Source organism: Xiphias gladius, chromosome 9, assembly GCF_016859285.1.
Source record: "Xiphias gladius isolate SHS-SW01 ecotype Sanya breed wild chromosome 9, ASM1685928v1, whole genome shotgun sequence".
NCBI lineage: Eukaryota > Metazoa > Chordata > Actinopteri > Istiophoriformes > Xiphiidae > Xiphias > Xiphias gladius.
In genome coordinates, this window is record NC_053408.1 from 6,654,164 (window position 1) to 6,681,297 (window position 27,134).

Genomic DNA, 27,134 nt, shown 5'->3' on the forward strand with positions numbered 1-27,134 from the left:
AGTGAATAGGAGTGTAAGCCTTCATGCATGTGTGTGTTAGGGAGAGAGAGGGATTAAAGTCTAATCAGTAGAGACAACGAGACAAAAGTACTTCAGTCAGTGTCTCTTTCATTGAGTCAGAGATGACTGAAGTTCACTGCAAGTTGTGTAGATTCCTTTTCTATCTCCATCTTATTTTGTCACAATACATATAGTTTACATATATGAAATAAAACACTTTTTGAGACTATCCAAACTATGCTGGCTAAATCTGAAAATATATCTTCTCACCTCTTTTTTTTCACTTTCCTTCCACGGTAATAGCACTGCATTAAAAATCCACAGCTCCCTGCTACTGTGTTGGAACAGCGGTGGCGCCAACATACATGTTTCCAGCAAAACACCTGGGGTCATCTGGCAAAAAGGTAAAACTGGACTGAACATTGCTGCCAAGCAACAGCACGCAACAGCACACTCTGGATAGATTACTTTGTAATGTGAACTGCGTATTTCTGCTGTTTGTCTTGCAATCGTTGCACAAAAGAGAAAATAATTGTCTCCGTGTCCCAGCCGCTGAGATTTAGATAAAATCCTTCCTCATGGTATGATAAACCGCTGTGCAGTGTTTAGCATCTGATTATCCTTCGATCAAGCCAGCCTTCCTGGCTTGTATTTCATCGTACCAACCAAATGACCCCGTCAACACAGGCCCTGGCATTTTTTTAATGCAGTGCCATTTTCAGTCTGAACACCTGGTGAAGTTGCCTTTATGCTTTTTCTGAACTGCTTGTTGGATGGCCAGATAGCTTCAGAAACCCCATCCCCACACCCGTCTTACGTCAGACAGGGATTGTGATGCCTGTCCGACCATTTCGAAACCAATAATCTGAAGTTCACACCCGCTTCACGAGGTGTTCGGTCGGCTGTGCAGACTTGGGAAAGCAGCCAAGGACTGAACTTCTCTCTCTAGCTCTCTTTCTTAACCTTTGCGGCAAATTTCACGTTGACAACTGAGTGCAACACTGCAGGAGTCATCCAGGAGAGACTGTCGGAAAACGTGTGCCGCTATCCCGGTTTTTTAAACAGTGTCACAGATTCCCTCTCTCTGTGACGGCTGGCTTTACACTCCGCCTTCGAGTATGGCCATTCGAATCAGTTATAAACACTTTTGTGATCGGACATTATGTCGTACAAACTAAGTCCGAGACACCATAAACCAAGTCAGCATATTTTTTTATCCAAACATTTTGCTTTTGAAAAGAGTTTCCATAGCAGATACATTTGAAAAGAAGACTAAGAAGACAAGTTTCTGTCAGATCAAAACCACTCTATGTGCTCATTTTAAATGTCACTATAGCCAGTAACACAATACATGTGTTGTCATTAACTTTTTTATTTTCTTTCATTTTGTCAGACAAATCTGTGATTTGAGCAACATCTCAGTGCAACATAGGAAGAGTTACCGTTCACCTGGAGCTGGTTGCACCTTTGCGAGCAGATCGCAAATTGTGGCATTTTTAACAAATGACTGTTGCTCGCAAATTGCAGGAGCACATTTGCAAGTCCTACAGGGTCTTGCAATGGTTACACGGCGTTTGTTTTGACTAGTGAAATTGAGAGGAGAGGATCTCATGTTGCAAATCGCAGCTTGCATTTTGCGAATTTGGTTGAAATGGGCACCTGGTTAACAGGTACCATTTATGAGCCTTGATCAGATTACACTTTTACACTCGTTCAGCTGTTGGACAACAGAAAATAAAAAAATGTAAAACTCAACTGTGAGTTTGCTTGACAAACGGAGGTTTAACCAGGCTGTCTGTCCAACTCCTGACCACATTTTGACTTTGACGCACAGTCTTTTTGCAGCCAAAAAGAGGAGGAGGAAGAAGAATAGATTTAACCATCTTCTTATTATTTAGAAGTTTCAGTGTTGATGGCAGTGATCTGTAAATGCAAGTGCGGACTCACATTGTTTTCACATGTAGAGAACGTTTTTTCTGATTTAACTGGATCAGGTTGGACGTAGTCTCAGTCAAACTGACCTAGATTTGGGAGGTGGATGAGTGTGTCTGAGACAGAAAATACAACAGAGAGAGAGAGAGGGAGAGAGAGATGTTGTTCAGTGAGCTGGAATCACAAGCCTGAAACTCACTCTGGAGGGGTCTTGTCTCTAAAAGCAGGGATACTATCTTCCCAGTATGACGCACTCACACACACACACATACACACACACACACACACACACACACACACACAAGCAAACACACATTGTATTATCAGTGTTGTCAGAGGTCATTTGTGCTGACTCAGATAAGGTTCACCCATCTTATCGTCTCTCTTTAAGTGAAAACTTGTCCACATTCATCTGCTCTGCTCAGGTCTGATCTCTCTCTCTCTCACACACACACACACACACACACACACACACACACACACACACACACACACACACACACACACACACACACACACACACACCTTCTACAATTACAAAATCTTGTAATTCTGTCCCCTAGACCCCAAACCAATCAGTAAAAAATGTGACATTTCCTTGGACACCCCACCCCCAAACTCACATTCATGACAGCAAGAGGAAGAATATGTGGATAGGGACGGTTCTCCTCACACAGTCTTTCTTTGAAACAAGAGTCTGTTTTGCTTGTCTTTAGCGTGCGCAGTCAGCAGGCTTACAGTGCGTACACCTGGACACAAATTTTAGAGCAGACGTGGGCAGATGACTACCTTTCCGTCACTCGAACCCTCGGATGAATTCCATCGTTCTGCTTTGAATTTCAGGTAAGAATGACACTTTGAGTCATGCGTGGGAAACGCAAGCCGTTACCAGCTGGTACAGACGTTAAAACTAGAGTTACATTGCGGAGCTACAGTTCTATGACTTCTTGATCATCGTCACATGGAATATTTAGACATTAAAATGGCTGAAAATGGGTTAAATGTGAAGTCCACCCTTTCAGGTTTTATGTGACAAGTCCACCCATTAGGGAAACTGCAGGGTGAGAACATAAGTGGAAAATCACAAGTACTGTTTCTACAGCAGTGAAACGTCCTTCCCCTCTGAATTTGCCCTTGCTCCAGACTTCGACCCCTTCGGTGATCTACATGCACTTTGCAGTGATACATGAGGAAAGAATTTCTACATACTACTGGATGTATAACAGTTAAAGATTTTGACAACTTAAAATAAGTATCCAGCTGTCCCGAGGAAACATGTCAAATGAATTATGTAACAGAAAATCAATGTCAAACCTGGAGGCGAAAAGTTGTTTTTCAAACGTTCGGGGCAGACATTAGGCCTGTGTGGCAGGACCGTGAGACAGAGAAGTCCGTATCCTGAGCAACTGTTTTCATTTCACCTACAAAAAAAAACAACGAAATTTCTCCAGCCTTTTATTGGCCGATGCCTTCTATCAAGAATACAGATGTGTAACCGAGAAAATGAGTGTGTCTCAGTGTGTGTGTGTGTGTGTGTGTGTGTGTGTGTGTGTGTGTGTGCTGACAGATGATGTTTGTGGTCCTGGTGAAGGTTGCTGTGACCCTGTACCCACTGGGTTGGAATCATCGTTCCAAATTTCTAATAGTCGCTGCTTCCACAGTGATTTCCTTGGGGGTACAAACTGAAATGGACTTTGCTAGAATCAGGATACAACATATGTCTTTTTCTTCTTCTTCTTTTCTCTTTCTGGCCTGATGGCGCTCTTTTAGAAGCCCTCGCACCAAAGTCATACGTTCCGGTCTGCAGACGCTTTTTATCATTCATGTCTCCACACTCCCAAAAAGGTGAGTCATTAAAGTAGAGTCATGGATTTTTATAGTTTCTCTTACACCACCTTCTTTAAGCTAGGAATAGTCCAACAAGTCCCACCTATGACATAATATGTTTTCCACAACAACCCATATATCTGATCCTAAAAAATGATTTATATGAGTGTTTGCTAATGTGCCATCTCTGTGGTTAAACATGCTATAATCAATATATTTGTATCAACAATGGATCAAATGACTAGGAGTAATGGTAAATGTACACAGTAGAGCGCAGACCTCCACCAAGGCCAGTGTCAAACAACTTACAACAGTCTTCAGAGGAAAAAAAGTCAAATTCATACTAAATGAGCCGGATCTGCCCCAAAATTTAGTGAGCTCTTCCGCCGGCCCATCCCCCATCCCTCCACCAAGTTTGGTGCAAAGCAGTTCACCAGTGTTTGCGTAATCCTGCTGACAAATAAACCAACAAACAAACCGATAAACCAACAAACCAACAAACAAACCGACACGGGTGAAAGCATAACCTCCTCAGTGAGGTTCATTATCACCCAACCCAGCAGCTCCCCTTGGCTTTACTTAGTATCTTTAAGCTCATTGTTTTGGCTCTTTCAGCCCACAACTTTATTACTTTGGTTTACCCTCACCACTGTCATACCTTTGTTTTTACACGCCGCGGGCAGCTATTTTCAGTGAAAGAAAAATGACGGTCCACTACCTGCTCGGCACCAAAGACAGACATAAAATGACAATGTGTTTATAGCTTATTTCCGCTGCCTCCTAAATAATCATTTATTGTTCGTTTAAACTTTAGAAAACATAATGGTTACAACAACTTTGAAAACCTCAAGTCTCCATTAATAACATCCTAACTAGTATCTTTCTTCCTTCTCTTCTTATTTGGCAGTCCTCCTCTGGGATAGCAGAGGGCTGAACCTCATTTTAGCAGAGCAAGAGAAGACTCGGAGACGGGTAAAGATCTGGCTGATAATAAGGCTGCTCTTGGCCACTGGGTCAGAAGGGTGGGACTGGTTAATTAGAGGGATATGGTTTTGACTTCTGTAGCCTGCAGTGTGTGTGTGTGTGTGTGTGTGTGTATGTGTCTTATTGGCAGACTGGAGGATATCTGTTCACACTCTGCAATGATATGGCACGTGAGTGTGTGTGTGGCCTAGTTCCTTTGGCGATGCTGTCGGCGGGTCATCGTGGGGTTTTGTTAATTTGCTGAAGTAATTGTTGCCAAAGCACCCCAGGAGCTGTCACCTCGGAAGGACAAGAGGAGAGACGACACTGTGTGCTTTATAGTGTCGTTCACAGGACGTCAGTAGCGTGGCACCCGCTAATCACAGCTTCGGCTTTCATCCGATGACCTACAGTTCTTTTTAACGCGGAAATCAAGATCTTCCAAAGAGTTTATTTATTTTTCAGACGAGGTGGAGGTGAGCACGGAGGACTTGTTGTTCCTCTGTGTTTCTGGGTGCGGCTGCATTCTCAGACTGATGATATCTAGGCTGTGTACACACAACCCAGACCTGGACATTGAAATTGCTCCCTGGAAAACTAATTGAGAAACTGGTGCCCCTCAGGATTGGACCCTCTGATCTAATAGAGATCGATGACAGTTTGGAAGGAATGAAAAAACCGGCGGATCAATAAGAAGCTGAGGAAAATGCCACATGAGGAGCAGGACATAGAACTAAATTATTATTCATCAACCTGTCTCCCAGAAATTACATTTATATACTGCTAATTTGTATAACAGCAGTTGTAGGGAGGAGTTTGGGCTGGATGGAGAGTGTACAAAGGGCAGGATTTTGACATTGGAGACTGGGGTTTGCAAACTGAGTCCTGTGAAGTGTGATTAGGTTTAGGCAACAAAAACAGTTTGGTAAATGTGACTGTTTAACATCAAATATGCTAATACACTTCCTTGCAGAAAAATAGAAGACAAGTACCACTCTCATATCCGTGTGGTAATAATGACACTACAGCCAGCAGACACTTAGCTTAGCCTCGTAGAAAGACTGGTAACAAGGGGAAACAGCTAGCCTGGCTCTGTTCAAAGGTAACAAAATCCCCCTGTGCTTAGCTAAATTAGCCACCTGCTTTCAGTAGCCTCATATTTAGCGTACAGACAGGAAAGTTTTGTCGGTCTTAATTTGGCAAGTCTGGCGAGGTCTTTCCCAGAATGTGGAATTGTTCCTTTAAGGTGGCTAAAGTCAATATTTTTATAATAAGAATAAATAAAATCATAATGTGAAAACAAATTTAAAATTTGTAAGGGGTCGCTTGTTGTAATGAACCTATAGAGAATTATCATCTAAAGATGCAGCTCCCCTCAGCTTTACAGAGCTTTATAGTGTGTTTCAGCTCATATGTATCTGTCCAACTGCAACATGAGGCTATTGTTTTGGGCTCACTTTCATTTATCTCATAGAATAATTTTCAGCCACAGCTGTCAGCACCAAACAGCAGACAGACACAGTTAGCAACTAGCTGGTGAACATAGTGGAGCATTTAGCACTTCAAGAGCCAAATATTTCCCTAAGGAGTTGGTGGTGACCAACTCAGAGGTAAAAGAGAGCGAATGTTTGACTTACATTCACCAGGTGGTCAGAAACATAACATGAATGCTAATGTTGTTCCATGTCTGCTGGATTTGTAAATAGGCAACTGTTTGCTAACAAGTTTGTCATATCAACTTAAAAGTGATGATATGTCAGTGTTGTGTTTACATCTTGTAAACACAACATAAAAATGTTTTATAATTCTGTAGTTGCTCTGAGTGGATATTGTACGAAAACAAATGAAATACATGGTCACTGAACATTTCACTGATACATTCAGAATTTACGTTTTGTTATTCGCTAGATACTTTAAGTAATGGTTCATCATTATGTTGACAAAAAAAATATCACTCAGGCAGCATTACTTTTCCCCAAAAGCATTTTTGCTGTTGCAAATTAGTGGTATATAAATGTAGTAGGAGACAGGGCTGCATCCTTCAATCGTGTACATATTTGACAGATACAATCTGTCTCATTAAGTCACTTAGCTTCTGTTGAAAATTCCCTGACCACCAGAAATCTGAACTTAACGCTCATAAGTGATGATTTGCAGCAAAGCATTTATTATCCATTATTGTCCCAGCTGTTTTTGAAATTGGAAAGGAAAGTTCATTTTTAAGGAAAACTCCATCTGTATTGTTCTCTTTATTAGATTTCCTTCTTCCTCCAAACAGATTTGAATCGGAGGCTCGGTCTGGATCCGGGCTTCCTGAATGGCCGAGCTCATTCCCCTTCCCAGAGATGGGAGTGATTGTGGGAAGTGAGTCTTACGATTGCCGAAGTAATTAACGTTCCTGCTGGCTGGCAGATCCAATCATCTCGGCTCAGATACAAGAAGAGCTGCTGCATACACACACACACAAACACACACACACCGAGAGAGAGAGAAACACACACAACACATTCTCAAATTCAAAGTTTTAACTGCGTACTGTAGGACAATAAAATGTGTCCTCATATGCACAGACAGCTGTCACACTTGGAATGCCGTATTGCTTTGATGGTTTAGTTAATGTGATAGTGAAAGTCAAAACAACCAGAGCAGCTGTCATTTGTGTCACGTTCTGCATTTATGTCAGTGAAGTAGTAATGATGTTGTTTCTGGGCGCTCGTGTATCTTCCTTTAACAAGGCTATCGTTGCAACATCGCAATGTTTCAGCCCAGAAACGAAGATGTGTGGGAGCTTTCTCGACACTCAATGAAATTTTTCCCAATCTTTTCCTGGTTTCATTGTCCTGCAATTGAGATTATAATCCTCTCTCTGTCAGACACAGAAATGAATTTGCCCTCTTTCTGCTCTCCTGCTCACTTCCCACCTGTTCTCATATCAGCTGTCCTAATATCGCTCCTTTATGCTGCCCTACTCCCCCTTGCACTTTCCTATCTCTCCTCTCCTCTCCACTCCACCTCCCTTTCCTTATTTTCTCTATCTCCTTTCAAAGCCAGCTCATCTCCTTCCCTTCTCCTCTCTTGTAACTTATTCTATCTCTGTCCTCTGACAATTATCAGCCATCTCCTTCACTATCTCTAGTTTTGCTCCTCCCTTCCCCTCTACTTCACAAATACCTTCTACCTTTGTTCCAAATATTTCTCTACCTTTCTTGACATTTTTTTGTCTTCTTGTCTCCTCTACAGCCTCTCCTTTTCGTCCATTCCCACCTATCAGTAAGGGCAGGCCAGCTTTTTGTCTCAAGGTGACTCAGAGCATCTGGAGCTGTTGTCGCGATACGTGAAGCAATTTATTTGCAGGCGGGAGGTGTGAGGAGACCGGACTCGGGCCCTCTGGTGACTCCAGACATTGTGGCCAACGACCCTGTCAAGGTTGCTGCTTGTTGTTTATATACATACTATGAACAGCATCTGTGAGCCTTAATATCAACTGGGACACGTGTTTGAGTTTGCAGTTCTTGACATTAATCTTATTCAAAAAGAATTCAGAAACAAGCAGATGAATGAAACAGTTGAATGTCCCCGATGGAAAATTACGAAGTGACGTGTGTCTGTGTGTGTGCATGAGTGAATAAATGAATAATGTTTGAGCTTCGGGGGTGGGGTGTCCTTATAGACTCCTGAGTCTTCCAGACATGAATATTAAATCTCCATGCTGGTGAAGGTGCCTAATTGTTCTTCATCTCTGCATTTGCTTACCGCCTCCTTCAGATTTGTCTGAGTTTGAGATGCCATATGTCAAGTAAGTGTGTGTCTGTGAGTGTCGATTTACGTGAGAGAAAGATTATTTGAATCTGCACATGTTTATATGTCGATATTAGTGTGAGTTCTGCTGGTAATATATCAGTCTCTCTGTGTGATGTCTGCAGCCTGTCCAAGGTGCTCCATTGATGTTTTTATACGCACGACTCACATCTTTCATCATTTGGCAAGACATGCCCTTCATCAATCCTGATGCAAACACTGCACACATGTAGTCAAGATACACACACACACACACACACACACACACAGTGATCTGTCCGGGCATCCAGGCCTTCGGTGACTGGACTGACTGCAGTGAATTCTCATCATTGTGTTTGTTATTACAGCGTTTAACAAAAAACACAAAATGATATTCACTGTGAAACCCAAATTACCAGCTGGATGTGCGTCGGTAATTTGCTGAGGATACTACAAGGCTGCCTTTGTGCATGTGCATTTATGTGGGGTTTTACATTTAAGTATAAAATATCCTAAAAAAATAAATAAACACAAAGTATAGCTTAGGCTGATGGGCAAGTCATTAGTTTTTCAGGTATTTGATCATAAACTGGAAGAATTAAAATTTTGACTTCATGATGATGCTATATGGAAAGTAAAACCGCGAATAAACTCTGTGAAAAGTGCATGGATTAAAAACTGGTGAAAAAAGAAAAGTGCCTGTTGTACAGATGTAAAACAGTTAAATCTGACACTTGGACGTCGAGCCCCAGCTGGCCTCAAAGAGTAGAGGGTGTTTACGGTCTGATGGCTGTTGAAATGAAGGACTTCCTAACCTTCCTGCAGCTGCTGGGAGAAGCTCCTCTGATTGTGAGTATTAGTGCGTAATGGAGGGGTGAAATGCACAGTTCATGAATGCCAGTCTGGATGGCACCCTCTTCCATGCGCCACCTGGATGATTTATTAATATAATAGTGAAAAATATACACTCAACAGAAATGCTCACTCACATGCACTGTCAAGAGTTTTCATTTGCAGTTATACACATTTAGTCCAACAGTGGATTTTTTAATTGCACCCAACAGTGGTTGTGAATCTTGACAGTGGATGCGGCAGTTAAGTTTTTTTTTATGTCCTTCTCCCTTCAGGATTTCTCTGTGTAGAAGTTGTTGCAAGTAAAACATTCACTTCCAAAAGTCTGGAAAGTGCAAAAACAAGCTTCAGTGCTCAATATTCTATTAATTAGCTAATTAAAGTGCCTTCTCCAAAATTCAAGAAGTGATTAAAGATAGTATTTTTTCAAACAGATGTGATTTCATTTTGCTATGAAAGCCTTAATATACTGTGAGAGTATACGCTAAAATTTAATGTTTGAGTGTAGTTATTTTGGAAAATAATTTGTTCTAAAAACACAAGTTTAGTATCATTTTCATTTACTCTCCTAACCTTGAGTTTGTTATATTTAATTGTACCTCTCTATAAACAGCAGGTTTAAAAAAATTCAGAACTTTTTCATTTGAGCTCCGTTCAGTCGATTTGCTCCGTGACTCTAAAAACTGAAAAATGTCAATAGTGATGACCCATTTAACTTAATAAAAAATAGCTTTGTAATGTAGATGGAGAAAGCTTCTTGTTGCTATACTTTCCCTCCTTCCATTCCATATTATCAGATATTTGTACAGAAAAAGATCAAATCCACCTGTACCTGCGTAAATCCAGGCTTTATGTTAGGTCAGCAGGCGTGTCTTAATTATATAATCGTCATGGCATGCCGAGCCCCTTTCTGCACTTCGGGGATGAAAAGAAGTCCAATTACCTTGAGCTCTAAAAATATGGGATGAGTAGCAGAGAAGAGGATTAAATCAATATTATGGTCCGATCTAAGGCAATGCTCCAGTAACAAAGCAGAGAGTAATGGAAAAAACACAGTGTTTGGACTCTGAATGGAGTCTTATCTCATCATGACAATAGCATAGGGAGAGAGTAATTGCCATGGCAACAGGTCACCTTGGCCTGGAGTAGCTTATCTTTACCTAAACTTGCTTCAGGTTAGTGCTGCTGGAAACGTTAAGCGGTGTCATGGCAACCACACTGTCAGGTTCAACAAACCTGTCGGAAACCATGTCAGGGTTTCAAAAGTGTGACGGCAGATTTGACATAAAAGAAGAAAACCATTATTGCCATTTGGTGGCGTCTCTTTTCTGCAGCGTATTTGTGTTAGTCACCAAATGACATGTGACCCAAAAACCAGAAGGATATTCCTCCAGGATGCTGCAGCAGATGACTGACCTCCATATGACAAGATCAGAGAGGGAGGCTTTGATCAACGACCAGATCGTCTTCCTCATCTTCTGTTTTGCATTTTTCATTCCTTTCTACCCCCTCTTTTTTCGTCCCGTGTTCTCCACCTTGAAGTTCAACATTTTGGGCGATAGGCATATTTGCTTTCTTGCCAAGAGTTACACAAGAAGATTGATACCACTCTTTGTTTGTTCTCTCATTTTTTTTTCTTCCACTTTAAACAAATGACATAAAACATGTCAATCAAAGAGATTTAGAGGTGCTTCTTAGTAGACAGTCTTAGCTATGGACAGAGCCAGGCCAGCTGTATCCCCATTTCCAGTCTTTAGGCCAAGCTAAGTTAACTTGCGGCTGACTGTACCTGCGTATTTACTGTACAAATATGAGAGTGGAATCGATCTAATCATCTAACTCTTGGCAAGAAAGTGAATGAGTATATTTCCCAAAATGTTAAACTCTTCCTTTAAGACAAGTATTTCTCCAATACCTGTTCCATGTAGACAGTGTGCATGGACAGAAAGATAAAGGCTCTCCAAAGAAGATGCACACATGTATGTTCATCCAAAAAGGCTCTTTAATTGGTCTAAGTGATTAATTACAGGGTAAGGGAGCCAGGTAATATGGATACTAGAATAGCTCTCAATTACCTCATTTAAATTTGATCATTAAACAGTTAGAGGGGATGGGGAAAAAAGAGGGGTGATGAGGGAATATAAAAGAGTGGAAAAGAGTGAGTGATGAAAATCTTAATATAGGCCAACTGATAATGTTAATACAGTAATAACACATATTCCAGTAAATCAGCAACAGCTTTACAAAAAAAAACTCAGAATGTGCCAGAAGTGTAATTAGAAAATTTTAAGAGTGACTATAAATTCCTATCATATGTAGAATACATGAATATGACACTAACCAGCCTAAAATAACACATTTTCTCTATATTGATATAGTACTTAGAATACAGAATTTATTTATTGTGAGGCCCTGTGTGATGTTGTGCTGTACTGTGGCCTCAAGCTGAGACCCAGTGAGGAACAAGAGTCCAAGGTTTAAGACACCTAGTGCTGGTCAATGCTGTCCCAATTCTTTCTTCCTTTTGCAGATTGTGTTCATATGGACTGCTTTCACAAAATCTCTGTGTCCTCTAGCTCATCGCTAAATGAAGACGTGAAGGGTTTAGCTCCAAAACATTATAAATACTTAAAGGAGCTACCTGAAATTCATCCACAGATGTCTCAAAATGATTATTTCATCCTAGAAAACCGCTGCTCTTCTGTGTCTGGAGTCAAAATATTTTAATATTGAAGGTCTTATTTTGGAGGTAAACTCCTCACATGTCTTCACAAATCTTGCTACAATGGCTGCTTGTTTTTGGTGGCTGTGTTTAAAGAGACAATTCCTTATTCCTCCACTATTTCTCCCCAGTTGTAAACAGTTCATCTACTCGACGACACTCAAGACTGAATCCCAACCATTCACAATAAAATATACACAACAAACACACAGCATGAAAACTCTGGTTATAGTTAAACCATGCGCCAACACCGTGGACTGTTGTAAATCTTAGTGCACATTAAAGCACAGAAAAACACACAAGCATTGTCGTAGGAAAGCAGCGAGTAAAACCTGCCAACTCCAGCTTTTCACAGCCTTCTTGAGGATAAATTGAGTCTTCTTATCTTCCCGTAGCGTACATCAAACTTCTGTAAAATTTTCAGACCCAAACTTCTATTTTTTACCACATAAAGTCTCATAGAAAATTAACACTTACTTCAAGTCATAATTTTTCCCCATTTCATTAATCCAACCACTCCACCCTCTCCACAGTGGTCCCCGCTCCTCGGGAACTCCCCAGTATCCATCTTATAAGGTCCTTTTGGTTTTCCATCAGACCTCAGACTCCAGGCTGGACACCCGTCGCCAGGGACGAAGAACACAGGGGCTCCCTGCATGCTGGCTCCCTGCTCCCTGACATGCCTGGGTCTCTGATCCAGTCTGGGACCCCTGATAGACCCCATAGGCCCCATACACACTGTCCTGGTAGAGCAGCGCACGCTGGCCCCCACATCGCCCGCCACCACAGGCCAGAAGCTGGCAGACTGGGCTGGGGCTTGGATGGCCGTTGGAGGCCTGGCTGTGGTGCTGCAGGTCCAGGGGACCGTGGTAGAGGGGTAGTCCTGGATATGAGTTCAGGTAGTGGGCGTACTGTCTGCTGAGCAAACTGGTGGCTCTCCGTACCATCCCCCGCCCTAACCCAGTCCCATGTCGCACTGCTTCTCCATATGTGGGGAGATGGGTGGAGTGGGAGTAGCGCAGCCTCTGGCCCTTACGGCCATTGGGCCTCCTCTGGTCCTCCCTTATGTGGAGGTAGGCCTGGTTCCGTGGGAGGCACAGGTTGTTTCGAAGGTGGGCAGGGTTGTAGGCCTTGGCAGGTGTTGTCGGTGTAAGAATGCATGGGAATAGGTCTGGCAGGGTGGAAGGGGATTGGCTGGACAGGGATGACTGGGATTCGTCGAGCTGGCGGATCTGCTCGCTGCCCCAAGTCGCTTTAAGGAAAGAGGGGCGGCGGTGCCTGCGTCTCCCTCTCAGCACAAGGTCTTCTGGTGGCCAGGAGCTGTAGTTCTCTACCCGAGGACCCTCCCCTGAGTAGGTGCTCTCAACACTGGGGGCAGAGATGTGGTTGTCTTGGAGGTGGTTGGCTTTCAGCTCACTGAGACAGACGGGACTTTTGCCATTCTTTTCCTGGTCTCTGTGTTGTCTCCTCTCCACATCCCCGTCCTCACACTGGAAACTTTTGGACCTCCTTTTCCGTCGGGAGAAGCCCGCTTGGACGTGCTGGTTTTGAGGCGAGGAGACCGGGTGAGAGGTGTAGATGTCAGGTAGTTGGAGATCAGCATAGGGGACGAAAGGCGAATGAGGATGGGTGTCTACGTAAAGTCTCCCAGTGGTCTGGTAGTGGTGTGGGTGCTGATAAGGGAGTGGCTCACTCACAGCCAGGTGGGGGCTACTGAGGCTGGATACAGGAAGTGGACGGTCATACAGACATGAAGAAGAGCGAGTCGGGAGCGTGTAACGGAGCGGCGTGGGCCTGGTCACACCCCTCTGCTGTTTCAGAGCGTTAACAGCAGTCATAGGTGGGGTCAGGGAGTGCTGGGGGAGGGAGGAGTGATTCTCTGTAACATAAGCAAATCCTCCAGGTGCAGCCTCCGTGGTGACTTGTGGAACACGAACAGGCAAGCTGCCGCCATGACGGCTCAACTGCTCTATGGTCTTGGTGGCGTTGTCCAGGGAGCTCTCAACATTGGCAGTGGAGACCAGGTCCTTGGCAGTGCGAAGCATCTTCAGCATGTTTGCTTGAGCATAGTTAGAAGTCAGGTCAGGTTTGGCCAAACCAGATGAACGCCCAGGATCCTCCACTCCATTGAAACAACTGTAAATACCCTGAGAGATAGAGGAGATGCACAAAGATTGAAAAAGATCAGGAAAGAATGAAGAGAGAATAAAGGTGGTAACGGAGACAAGGGGAAACAAGAAGTATGAATCAACTAATTACTACTAATTAAATCAATAGTTAGCCACAAACTGTTTAACCTTGAATCAACCTCTCGGTCCTAAGGGGACAATTTCACAGACAAGATTTCAACCAATTTGTTCAACTCAACGTGACGATTCACCCCCCAACTAATAAAAACAAAAAATAAAAACTGATCTTATTTTATCACTGAGGCAAGACTTTGTCACAAATTCATTATGCATTCTCCCGGGACTCAAATAAAAACAGTTTAAGCTGAGAGGATTGCCCCAATAAACGCACACGGACACACACACACACACACACACTCCTAAAGTCCCCTGCAGAACAAACTGTCTTCAACTGCATGGACAAACAGAGCCAAATCCCATGACTGCTCTCTGCTTACAGTTGGCTGAAAGAGCCAAATTTAATATGGCCCTCGGGGCCACCCCGTACGGATTTATTATCAGATCGTCATTTAGCTGTTAATCTGATAAAACCCAGATCCAGGCACAATGGTGTAACTACACAGTAGTGGAACACAGATACTGGTGTCCATAGACATTTCCCTAGCTGTAACTTTAGCCAGAACTTTTTGCCTGAATAACCACATTACCCAAACAAAAAGATCAACAAACTGGGTACTGATTTAAGATAACTGCTAATGAGCACTAAGCAATCAAAGTTAAATGCTGAGTAAACACCAAAATTAGTGCTGCTTTTCTTTCTTTAAATCTCTCCCCTCCCCCCTCCCCTCTAATAAGAATGCAGTGCCATTTTAGCTAATTTTATAATAAGGCCCTGCAAGGATACCATATAATTACATGCAAATACACATCCATTCGCACTAATTTATCATCACATAAAAGTAACTTCATGTAAAACAGCATATTAAATGGGAAAAAGCAACCAGACAGCCACTTAAAGTCAAAACAGTCATCCAATCTTTCAATCACTAAGCCAAGCTGTTACTCAACTAATCCAATTACAGCCAGCCAATTAGTCATCTATCGAAATAATTAATGTAAAATTCAGTGCAGCAAATTCTCAACACCACTTCCATAAACTAAGCAATCAGAAATCAAAGCATCCAATGATTCATAAATAACAAACAATCCCCTCTCCAAAAAAAGACTTATCAATCAATGGACTATTTTGAAAATCTTACCCTACTGATGGCCAACAGGAAGTCAAGTTTGTGAGACTTGTGGAGGGAGTGTCGTAGTTTCCAGTAGAGCAGGTGTTCCCAGGCAAAGACCAGCAGGCTGAGGCCCATGGCCACAAGCAGCATGTAGAAGACTCCCGCCATGTTGTCGATGTCCAGCTTGCTGCTCATCACTTCATTCTTCTCGTTCTGGCAGATGCCCGATAGCCACACTGTCTCCAGGCGCTGGGTGTCTCCTGAAGGGACAGAGGTTTAAGGGAGGGGAGAGGGAAGGAAAAGGGGAAGATTTGAGCAGAAACAAAGAGTATGAAACGACTTGACGGAGCATAGAAGAGAAGGAGATATGACAGCTTACAATATCCGGAAGAAATCCATTCCTGCATAACTGTCTCTGTTGTTTTGGATGTCTTGTACAGAGCAATCAGAAAGTCTCAGAACAATGACACATTTTTTCTGTTTTTTATCTTTACTCCACCACAATGGATTTGAATTCAAACCATGGCTGTGAGGTTAAAGTGCTGACAATCAATTTAACTAAAGTCGTGATATTTGTTGCCAAAGTGTTTGCAGCGACTTAAATCTATGATCCACAGACATCAGCAGACACTTGGTATTTTCGTGGGTAATGCTCTACCAGGCATGTACTGCACCCACCTCCACTTATTGCTTCTTTCAGGGGCTCTCTCCCTTTTTACTATGTTAATGTCATATGGGGGTCGATTTCCAGTTTACAACTTGTACCTTGTCAACATCCAAGTCGCTGGGAAACTCTGATATAACTAATTGGCACTAAATAATATGGGGGTGTCCGTGTTATTCGAGGCAATCAAGAGATAATTAAATAGATATAGTGCTATATTGACCGTGCACAAAAGCTTCATTGGACATCCAGCTCGCATGCTTCATGTATGCTGTGATTTATTTGCTAAGTCTGTTTCCATTGCACTTTGTCACATTTTGTCGATACACCAACTTTTCTACTTTCTCTATTTTCAGCGTTTCCATTCAGGTTTTTTTTTTAAATGTGCATTTTCAATGTGCACATAAAAATAGATGGATGGATACACACTTAATTCAGCTACAAGTCCTCTTTAGCTGAAAGTCAGTACTGAGACCCTTCTAACCTCACTGATCCATTCAAGTGATCCCAAAGTTTGCAAAGTTACCCAATATATCAAGCTGACATTTGGGGAAATGTTTATAAAACAACGCCAAAAGGCATCTACAACATTTCCATTCGATCGAATGGTGCAGCATCAAAAAACACGGGGTCTTGGGCTTTTTTCATCATTCAGTTTCAAATCCAGTGGAGCACTGAGCCAAAACAGCGACCCTCCTTATACCTTGTGGCTGCAGCATACATGCATATAACAACTTTGTCTTCTTTATTCTTTGGTGGAGTAAAAGCGTTTCACCAAGCTGACAAAGCACCTATCGAATGAGAGGAATTTACAGTTCTTAAACACATCTGCATCAGCTATCATTACCACATCCAGCGATCAGCCCTAACATTAAAACCAGTTACCTATTTTAATGTTGTGTCTGAACGGTGTAAGCTACTCCTCCAGGCCCCTGAACAGGTGGCCACCTTTGGAGCTGCATTCTCCCCAGCGGCCTCAGGGGAGCGCGGCCCATTTTATCACTCAGTTACCGTATGTCGACCGAAACTATTTATTATATCATCATGGAAAGCTCAGAGTTACCGCGAGTGTGTGTGTGGGGTGGTCTTAAGCTCTCAGAGGAGGGAGGATATTAACTTCACGCAGGCGGCCGTCATGGTGAGTCTGTTTGTGGGTATGTGTAGGTAGGTAGGATAAATGTGTATGTGAGTGTGTCATGGAGATAATCATATCCCTAACACTCCCTGCTGTTCTGCAGGATATTAACTCTTCCCTGTAAGCCCACTTCCCTGCTGATAGAGCACACACTGAACTTGACTGATGCCAGTGCCACGCTTCACACGCAGTGTGCCATTGAGACAGAAGTAAACAAAAACAGATAAAACAGAGGAAAGCATGAGAGCATGTGTGCAGGCACTGGTTGTGCCTTATATCATGTTAGGTTTGGATCAGCGCCCACCATCTCCGAGGAACTGCAGCAGTGCCAGGTCAATAGGCCTTTTCCAGCGGGAGTCCTTCTGCAGAGCGATACCATATCCTGTGGTGGCGAACACTTTCCCGCTGCCAATGGTCACCAGCTTGCAGCCCTCATCTTTCCCAGCCATGTAGTTCAAAACAGCAGCATCATAGATGAAGGCATCCAGCTTCCTGCATGCAAACAAAACATCTTTGTGTGAGAGAAGGCTTGGCTCTTCCAAAGTTTGAGTTCTTACATACATACATTTTGAAAATTAGAACTGAACTTCTATTTTAATGATTCTCTCTTAAAGAATCCTACAGTATCAGTGGGTTTGTATGTTTTAGCCCGTTACATACAGTGTATATGTTACATTGCTGCTGATCCTTTTCTAAAGCATAACATGGGCTTTTAGATTTTTCCTACCTTCCAGGCTGCCATTGCTTTCAATTAATTTCAGAAACAATCCACTTGCAGAGACTTGAAACTGGCTTGAGATTGGTAATCCATCATCAGAGACTCCCTGGCAACATCATTACTATCTAGGTAATGTTAATCATCTTCACCAACTTGTTGTTAGCATGCTAACATTTGCTACTTAGCAGTAAACACAAAGCAGGTGTTTACTGGTACAGCAAGAGGTACAGCAACATTTCACCAAAAACAAAAATTTTCAGCCCCGTGGTGGCACTAAAGGAAAAACTCAGGGCATCACCAAAGTCAGTAGTGTTCATTTTCTGGTGACCATGGATGTCTTTACCAACCTTGAGGCAATCAATCCAGTGACATTGCCATCCCCAGAGCCACATCACTAACGTGGTTATAAATAAAAGAAGCAAAATCATCACATGGATGGAGTAACCATTCCAGACGAGTTTCAGGTCTCTGGAAGTTAACTTTCATTCCACACTGCAGCTAGGAAATCAATTCAAAAAGTACAAGTTATACACAATTTTTAGGTTTTGAGGTCAAAATGTGTAAAAATCACTGGTGTAGTTCTTAAAGTGTTCTCAGCTTGTTCTTTGTAAAGATGGGATGTTTGACAGCACTTTTTTATACAAATTAAGCTGCATTACACATGATTTCATCATCTAAAAATAAACTCATCACATTGGCCTAATTTACAAATAGGTGCTACAACACAAAGAGCATCAAATCTCTACTGTGTCGCCCAAATTATCATCATTATTAGTTTGGTGACTTATGTCTTCACTGGCAGGAGCGTCAGTTAAATATAACCTCCTATTTAATTGTGTTATATGGTTAAAATTTAAGTAAAACTGTACCCGTTTTTTAGGCTTTCTAGGGCTTCCTCCACCCCCTTCTGGTTATATTTCATCATGTGTGTGTGCATGTCGGGGTAGTTGCTGCGGATATTCCTCTCTGTGCTCCCATTTGGAACCGTCCCAAAGCGAAAAGGAGGGTAATGCTCATGTGGTTTCTGAAACTGTAGGGAGATAAAGCAGGGTGAGAGGAGAGGGAAGGGGGGAGAAGATATGAGAGATGAGAAGAGGGAGACAAGAGAGTAGCGGGACGTAAGAGGACAGGAAGTTTAGTAAGGAGAAGGGGTAAGAGAGAGAGAAGACAGTAAGGAGATAAGGGAAGGAGAGGAGAGAGACTGAAGGGAGTGAGAGCAGAATAGGGGAGATGGGAGAGAGCAGGAGTCGACAGAGAGAAGAGGGTAAGGATGAAAGAAATGGGAGGTGATGAGGAAAGGAGAGAGGAGGAGAGATGACAGAAGAGAAACGAGGCAGGGAGAAAGAGAAGAAAGGCAAAAGAGAGGGAAGAGATTTTTTAAAGTAGAGAGTAGTAGTAGAGAGGAAAAAAGTAAAAGAAAATAAAGACATCAGTGGGAAGAAAAGGGAAAGAGGAGAGAGAAGGGAGAGTTGGGTAAGACCGAAATGTGGGGAGGAAGGAGAGGAGAGTAAGGAAAAGGAGGGCAGAAAGCAGAGGAAAAGAAAAGAAAAGAAAAGAAAAGAAAGGAAAAGAAGAGAAGAGAAGGGAGAAGAAGAAATGAAAGCAAAAGAAAGGAGAGAATAAAATGGAAAATGAAAGGAAATAAAAGAAGAGGAAAAAAATAGAAAAGAGGAGAGGAAGGGAAAGATAGGGAAAGTAAAGAAAAGAGGATAGAGGAAAGGAGAAAAGGGAGAAGAAAAAAGAGGAAAGGAAAGGAAAGGAGAGGAGAAAAGAGGAAGAAAAGGAATGAGGAGAGAGGAAAGGAGCAAAGAGGAGAGGAAAAGAAAAGAGACGAGAAAGGAGGAGAAGACAGGAAAGGAAATGAGAGGAAATAAGAGGAGAGGGAAGGAAAGGGAAAGGTGGGAGAAAAAGAAAAGAAGAAAGGAGAGAAGAAAGTAAAAGGAAAGTACAATGAGAAAGAAACAGAGGAGCAGAAATTTTGAAAAGAGGAGAAAAAAGGGACCAGAATGAATAAATGGGGTAGAAGGGAGTAAAGAGGATGAGGGACTACTCAGTTAAATGAAATCCATTTTAGAGTCATTCCATTTTCTTTTCAAAAACTGATCTAATTATCGGCCAAACTCAATACTGCATGAATGGACTGGATGCCACTCACTCACCTCCTGTATTTGATTAAATCTGATATCAGTCAACATGCTCTGTTTGAATGATTTCACTGCCCATAGATGACCCTAATCCAGCTCGATCTGTGCCCAATCGAAGTTCACATTTCACGAGCTGTCACGTAACGCAGGATGAAGCAGAAATACATCGGTTAGAGCTCAATTAGACTGTAAACAGGAGAGACCTATCCATCACGGGTGCGGCATTGACCTTTTGAGCTGAGCGCAAATGAATGGGCCAATCAGAATCTGAGCATGGTAGTGGGCGTGTGTGTGTGTGTGTGTGTTCTATGTGTTAATACAATCACTCTTCAGATGTAGCAGCAATGGCTTCAGTTTTTTTCTCCTATCAGCTGTTGGAACAAAAGCCCAGTTCGCAAAGAGATGAAAAAGTACAGGGTAAGTTCACGTTTTCAAGTCTATCTTAATGCAATACTCACATGCCTGTGTGTACAGCGAAAGAATTATTAGTCACTGTAAATGTTCACATCCAGTCTGAGTTAGACAAATTAAGTGTTTATCCTCCAAAGTTACAGTCTTTTAGTGATCAATTCCTGCTTTGTGTGACTACCTCGCTGCCACGGCTCAGCGAGAAAGTACTGTCCGTGGAGGCAATAGGCAGAGGCTTTATGCTATAAAGAAAAGTCACTTTAGGGAGATACTCACTTCATGTATCTAACTGAGACTGCTGAAGCCTCAATTTAGCGTCAGCTAAACTTTAAAATGGATTGTGGAATTTGTCGCCCATCACTTACTGTGCACTTCGGGAGGGGGATCTCTCTGCGGCCAGTAATGGACAGCAAGAACGACTGCAGCGAGCAATATCACTTTCGGTGTACATGTGGGCATGTCAGTATTGTTTTAAGATAAACTTGAAAGAATATAAACACCAAATTCCTTTCAACAATTCTCATGAAAAGACCAAAAAACCCAATGAATTGATCCTACTAAAAAGTATTGGCTGTCCAGCCAAATCCTGATATACTGTAGCTTATTCCTCTGTGTCACAGATGTCCATTATTGTTTTATTTATGTGTTTGCCTTTATTTGACAGTCCAAATTACATTCAGTCTAATCTGGTTTATTATGCTCCTGTTGTATTGCCATGGGTCTTGAGTCTGTGTGTCAGCATATCTAATACCTAAAGGGATCGGCTATCAGCTCATAATTAACACAGTAAGAAAAACATGTTTTTGGAGGCGGGATGGAGAGTGTCAGCTGTGAGGGTCAGGAAAATGAGATAACACTTCATTTTACAGGTTCGTAATTTCAGAATAATTTCCCAATAATTCCCCACAGGTTTCCTGTGAATTATTGTAAATTTGTACTAATTATAGGGAAAACAGACTTGTCCATTAGTGCTTTTCCAGTTGATTAATGTCAATCCATTGCTAAAGTTTATTTATGGGGGTAGCACACAATAATCATCGTTAACATTTAATAGCATTGATGTAAATGTGCCCAACAGTTAAGTTTCACCTCTAGTCCCGTCAAAACTAAAAGCTAGAGTAAACTAGAGATTCAGTGTACGGCAGTTAAAATGGATATGTCCATCAAGGAAATTATATATAATATAATATTATTACCACATGACATCTTACTTTCAATGTTCTTTCCAGCAGATTTGCAGCCCCGTAAAATAAAATATTAAAAAATAATTTGCTTTGACTGGGGCAGCTCATTATTGGGTGGTGCTTTATGCTGCTGCTGCCGGTGATGGAGTTCTCTCTCTTTTTGGGTGTGTTCGGGTTGACCACATTTTGAATCAGGTCTGATTATCCTTGGTTCTTTTCAGATCAGGTGCTGATTTTTCTGAGGTCCCTTTACAGATCGGGTCACTGTTTTGAAAGAAAAATCTTAATGCCCGTCAGGTTCAGGTAGGTTTTCCCCCTGTTTTAGGACTTCTGTTTTGGGACTGAGTGCCACAGACAAGGCAGGTTAGTCAAAAGGTTTTCAGAGAAACACATTGCTGGTTATGGTCTTTCTGATTTATTGACAATAAGAAAAATATAGAATACAACCAGCCTTATCCTTTAAACTTGCGAGATGTGAAACAAGCCAGCCTACGAGCTAAATCCCCTGTCGTGTAGGATCTCAGAATTAGGGGGCTGCCGTGTGGTAATTTATATTAGTCTTTTAGGCAATGGGACACGGACAATGCATCTGCATAAATTTAATACAGTCAGTTAATACAACCATACATCACTGAGGTGGCTGTGCTGATCCCTGCCTGGGAGCTGATTTCGCTATCTGTGAAGAATGAAATGCTCTCCTGTAAAGTTCTCCTGAGGCCCTGTTTCCAGGTTGAGTTTGTGTGTGTCTCCGTGTGAGCACACACGTTTAAGCGGTAGAGGAATCGGTGGGTGTTGTGACTCGCCTGTTTTTTTTTTTGTTTTTTTTAATCGTTTGACATTTGGCAATCTTGTTTTAGCAGTGTGAGCGAGACGATAGATGGAGACGGCACACGGGGAATATTGATGGTCAGCCCGAAATACTGACAGGACAAGTCGAGACTCAGACACCATCTGTATTGACAGAAGGCAGTAATTGATTGATCCATTCATGCCACTGGGCTCCCCACTGATAGGAAAAGGACAGAGATGTTCATAACAAAGTCCTTTTACTTGACTTCAACTTAAAGGCTTTCTGCAAGTCTTTTGTCTCTCCTCCGTTCATGGTTTGTTAGTCAGTGCAGAGCGACTGCTTTCTGTGTGTCCGAGTGAACTTTCAATAACTGCCCAGACTCACAAGCACTGTGAGGCTATTATTCCAAGTAAAACTCTTGTCTGTTCAGTCTCTTACCTTCTTATCAGAGAGCCCAGACACTGTGTCAATGTATTGCTCCTGGATCATGAAGGCAGCCAGGTTGGCAGTATAGGAAGCCAGGAAGATGACAGCAAAGAAGGCCCAGACCAGGACCATGATTTTACTGGTTGTTCCTTTAGGGTTTTCAATGGGGACTGAGTTGTTAAAGACGATGCCCCACAAGAGCCACACTGACTTCCCGATGGTGAACGTTGGCCCACCGGGAGCTGAGGAAATAGAGAGATGAAAGAGTCAGACAGACTGGGTCGAGTATAACAAGGTCCCTTTATTCAATATGGTTACATCCCTAGCCCAGAGTACGAAAAGAATGGGCTCTGTTTAGAAATGTCTTTAAAGGTCTTATCAACCTAATTCAAAGAGTCATGTCCAAAAAGACAGTGGTGTGGTCAACAGGTATGTCTAAAATGCACTCAAGGAACAAAAAAACTGGCGCTCTTAAAGAAAAATGGGTTTAATTTTCTCTCTAGTGGTAATTTTCTCTCTAGTCATATAGATAGTTTTTGGTTTTATTTTGGATCACCCTCCAAGATTTTGACCTATTGATATTTAAAATAATCAACGGCAACATCCCTTTCCAGCAACCATATTAAGGTTACTGTGGATAATCCACAGACCACGCTGTGAACAGTTTTCATATATATTTGTCTCCAGAAAGACACATCTGAGGGTTTTTTGTTCTTACACCACTATCGGCAGGAAAATAGAAAGACATTGTCAGTGCCTTACAAAAAACAATAAAAACATTTTCTGATCTAACACCACTGCAGTTAAGCTCTTACCAGAGACCCCCATTTTTGGGCACAAGCATGGAAAATTGTACCCAACATAGAAAAGGTTACTATTCCTTAACTATTTTGATTACAGTTACAACTTTGGTCTCCTTTGAAAGGAAACTCTTAAAAATTTTACAACCCAAAAGTCAGAATGAGTATAAGAGACACTGAACCAAAGTTATAGAGGCACAAACATGGTAGGTTTTTTTTTTTTTTTTTGCCTTGCCCATTTTCTTTGGCAGAAAAAAGGGAATACGAGGCCAGTAGTAGGAGCTTTTGTGTGGAAAACACTTTGGGGCCATAGCCACAAGTATGAAACAATTCTGTGTCACCAGCTGTTGCAGTGATGTGAGAATCCTAAAATTCTTTCCACAGACAGAATCAGGAGACTAAGAACTTTCAAACAATGTATAATCTGTCAATGTTGTGTGAAGATCGAGTCTGGTACAGACCAAACACACCTAAAGTAGTGCTACCAAGGCCAAAGCCTCCCACGGGTGGGACAGTGGATTTTAAAGGGCCAAGATTTGGTTAAGTTTAGGGACAAAAATAAAGTGGCTAAGGTAAAACTTTGAGTTAAAATAACCACTTGGTTGAGGTCACATAACAGTCATTGTTATGGTTAAAAGAAAACTATGCTGACTTTTGGTAGGAGATGGAAATAGATAAGCAGTCTCCCATGTCAAAGTCCAATGTTTTATGGACCAATCCAACCACCCAGACCTTCTTCTTGTCCAGACTTTGTGGCTCTATAACAACTTCACACTATTTCCTCCTTTTTCTCTTGATGGACAAGAGTAATAATTCCTGCAGCTGCTAGAGGGCTTTGTCAGGTGACCAAAAACATGTGTCATTATTGGGCATTTGCTGAAATGACTGGTGATGTTGTATTTCTTGAAAGGACAATCTTGTTTTCATAGGGTCTATTTTTTCAGTAGAAAGTATTACAGTTTAGTGGAAAGAGGCAGGAATATCGGAGACAGATATCTTAAAAACTTGAAATGAAACCCAAAGTATCTGCATGGATAGATACCAAGGAGAGGTAAGTAAACTCCAGCAACACTTGTAATATAAAAAACAACTTGATATCATACCACACGTGTTTCAGTATGTGGTTTTCATCAGGATCTGACAATAAAGTTGTTCTTTTTACTACAAGTGTTGCTGGAGTTTCAGACTTTTTCCCTTCTCTATGTACCTTGGAAGTAGGTGAAGTTGTCCCAGAATTCACTAGTCCGCTTCTATCTTTTTTTGGATAAGGTAACCCCTTAAAACTGCGGTTAACAATTTTTTGCCATGGATATAATGAATGTCCACACATTGTTGTTTACACATTCTCTCATTACACACAATATGTCTACTGTTCAATCATGAGCTACTGTATTTAATGCCCTACTGCAAACTTTCAAACAACAGAGCAATTTCACAGCCTCAGTCCGTTTCCATCGCTCTCTGCCACCGTTGCTCATGTGCAGCAATGAAAGGTGCCACCGCCATCAATCACACTTCGATTAGCGCAGCGACGAATGCTAATTAAAACAGGAAAATGACCTTTTGGACCTGGAGACAAGGCACGCTCTGTCAGCGCTGCATTCGGGGATTGATTAGCCCTCTCCCCAAAATCCTGTTGAGGAACTCTCAACGTTGCAGTACGTGCAGATCGGGCTGGATTTAATGGCTTACACACGGGCTTACTGTGAAAGTGCTTTGTAAAATGCAAATTAAGAAAATTTTTTGGATCTTTTTTTTTATCATTTCACGGCTCTGGATATTTTTAGATAAAGTTAATACAAATACAGTAACTAAATGTATTGCCATATTACACTGACATCGCAAAATATGCGAGATTAACGAAATAAAATGGGATATGATGTTTACCTCTGTTGTGATGATGCTGTAGCGATCACTCACTCCTATATCATCCGCTGTGCTCAGGAAGAAGAATTTTCACTGTTAAAAGTAAAACAAAAGAGGTGTAAAACCCACCTTTGGCGCTCACCAAACTGCGATTGTAGCCAACCGGACTGAAGTATTCGAACACAAAAACTGTCACCGCCACAACGGTCAGGCACATCACAAACATCATGACCCAAACTGCTGGGCTGTAGGGCTCTGAAGGAGGAGGAGAGGTGAAGGAACAAACATACGTAAAGGATTAAAGTAAGTCTCTTTTGTACTTCCTGCTTCTAAACCTCAGCCTGTGATGGAGGCCACCCTGTTTGGTAGGAGGATAGCAAAAGGGATAAGGAAGAACCGTCTCATGTGAAAATGAGAGGAGCGAAATGCACTGTTCATTTTGTGCTGAATTTTGTTGTTTGGGGTTAGGAAAAGGGATTTAGGTGTGTGTGCGGTACGTAAGGGGATTTAGTTGTAGGCTACAGTTCTCAGCAGGATAAAAGCTTAATGGGAAGTTTCCTGAAGTGTCTGCAGAGACAGAACTCGTTTAAGTAGGCCATCCTGGGAGAAATTGGTGAGAAATAAGGTGGCAACAACATGACTAACACGTACTGTAAGTCACACTCGAGGATAATGGATGTTATGACCAGTTTGAACAAACACAATCAAATTGAAATGGATGTAGAAGAAGCAGTTGTTCTTTCTTACCAAGAAAGGCAGATGGGGAAACTGTCCCGTTGCTGCGGGCTACCATGACGCTGATGCCTGTCTCAACAAACGGCACTGAGAAGTCGATGATTTCTGAACGCTCTTCGTTGATAGTGAGGGAGCCAATGGCCATGTCAGCTCGTCTATACACGACCTGAGATAAGAAAGACAGAGACATAAAATAAAGTAAAGAAGTGTGGAGGCACAGTGAGGCATTAGCATTGGTCAGCAGTGCAAAAAAAAATTATTCAGCATTTTTGGTATTTTTGGTTGTTGGTTAAAGAGACCTGAATGGGTATATTTTAACACAACAAAACCTCCCAAAGGGCAGCTCTTCTTTGCTGAAAAGAGAGTAAATTCTGAATTTCTTTAACAATCCTTTTTGAACATTGAAGCCACCATGCAGCAAACATTTGTTGTGTAGTTATGCATGACTCTAATAACAGCTGCCCACAGAGATAAATGAAATATGTCACATCATTTCTGTAAGTCCTATGCGAAGGCAACTGGACTTGCTTGAAGTTCTTGAAGACGTTTCGCCCCTCATCCGAAAGGCTTCTTCAGTTCTGGAAGTCCTCTCATACTCCCGCACCAGTCAAAGGGTGTTCATCCCAAAATGCCTAGCAATATGTCTGTGAGGATTCTCTGTCATCCAGGTCATGGTATTCTGTAAGTGCTATGCGAAGGCAACTGGACTTGCTTGAAGTTCTTGAAGACGTTTCGCCCCTCATCCGAAAGGCTTCTTCAGTTCTGGAAGTCCTCTCATACTCCCGCACCAGTCAAAGGGTGTTCATCCCAAAATGCCTAGCAATATGTCT

The 27,134-nt window shown here is 42.1% G+C and overlaps 1 protein-coding gene across 1 annotated transcript in view; it reads right to left on the bottom strand.

Annotated features, from left to right (window-relative positions):
- Window positions 1–12,666: 12,666 nt before the first annotated feature.
- The window catches only part of LOC120794426 (glutamate receptor ionotropic, NMDA 2C-like), a 42,408-nt gene continuing 27,940 nt past the window's right edge, over window positions 12,667–27,134 (bottom strand). Inside the window, exons 9-15 of the mRNA XM_040135511.1 lie at window positions 26,317–26,470; window positions 25,699–25,824; window positions 22,916–23,145; window positions 18,821–18,981; window positions 17,538–17,725; window positions 15,462–15,694; window positions 12,667–14,220 (exon numbers count right to left, since the gene is read on the bottom strand). Coding sequence (XP_039991445.1) covers window positions 12,667–14,220; window positions 15,462–15,694; window positions 17,538–17,725; window positions 18,821–18,981; window positions 22,916–23,145; window positions 25,699–25,824; window positions 26,317–26,470 — 2,646 coding nt within the window. The remainder of the gene's footprint in view (window positions 14,221–15,461; window positions 15,695–17,537; window positions 17,726–18,820; window positions 18,982–22,915; window positions 23,146–25,698; window positions 25,825–26,316; window positions 26,471–27,134) is intronic.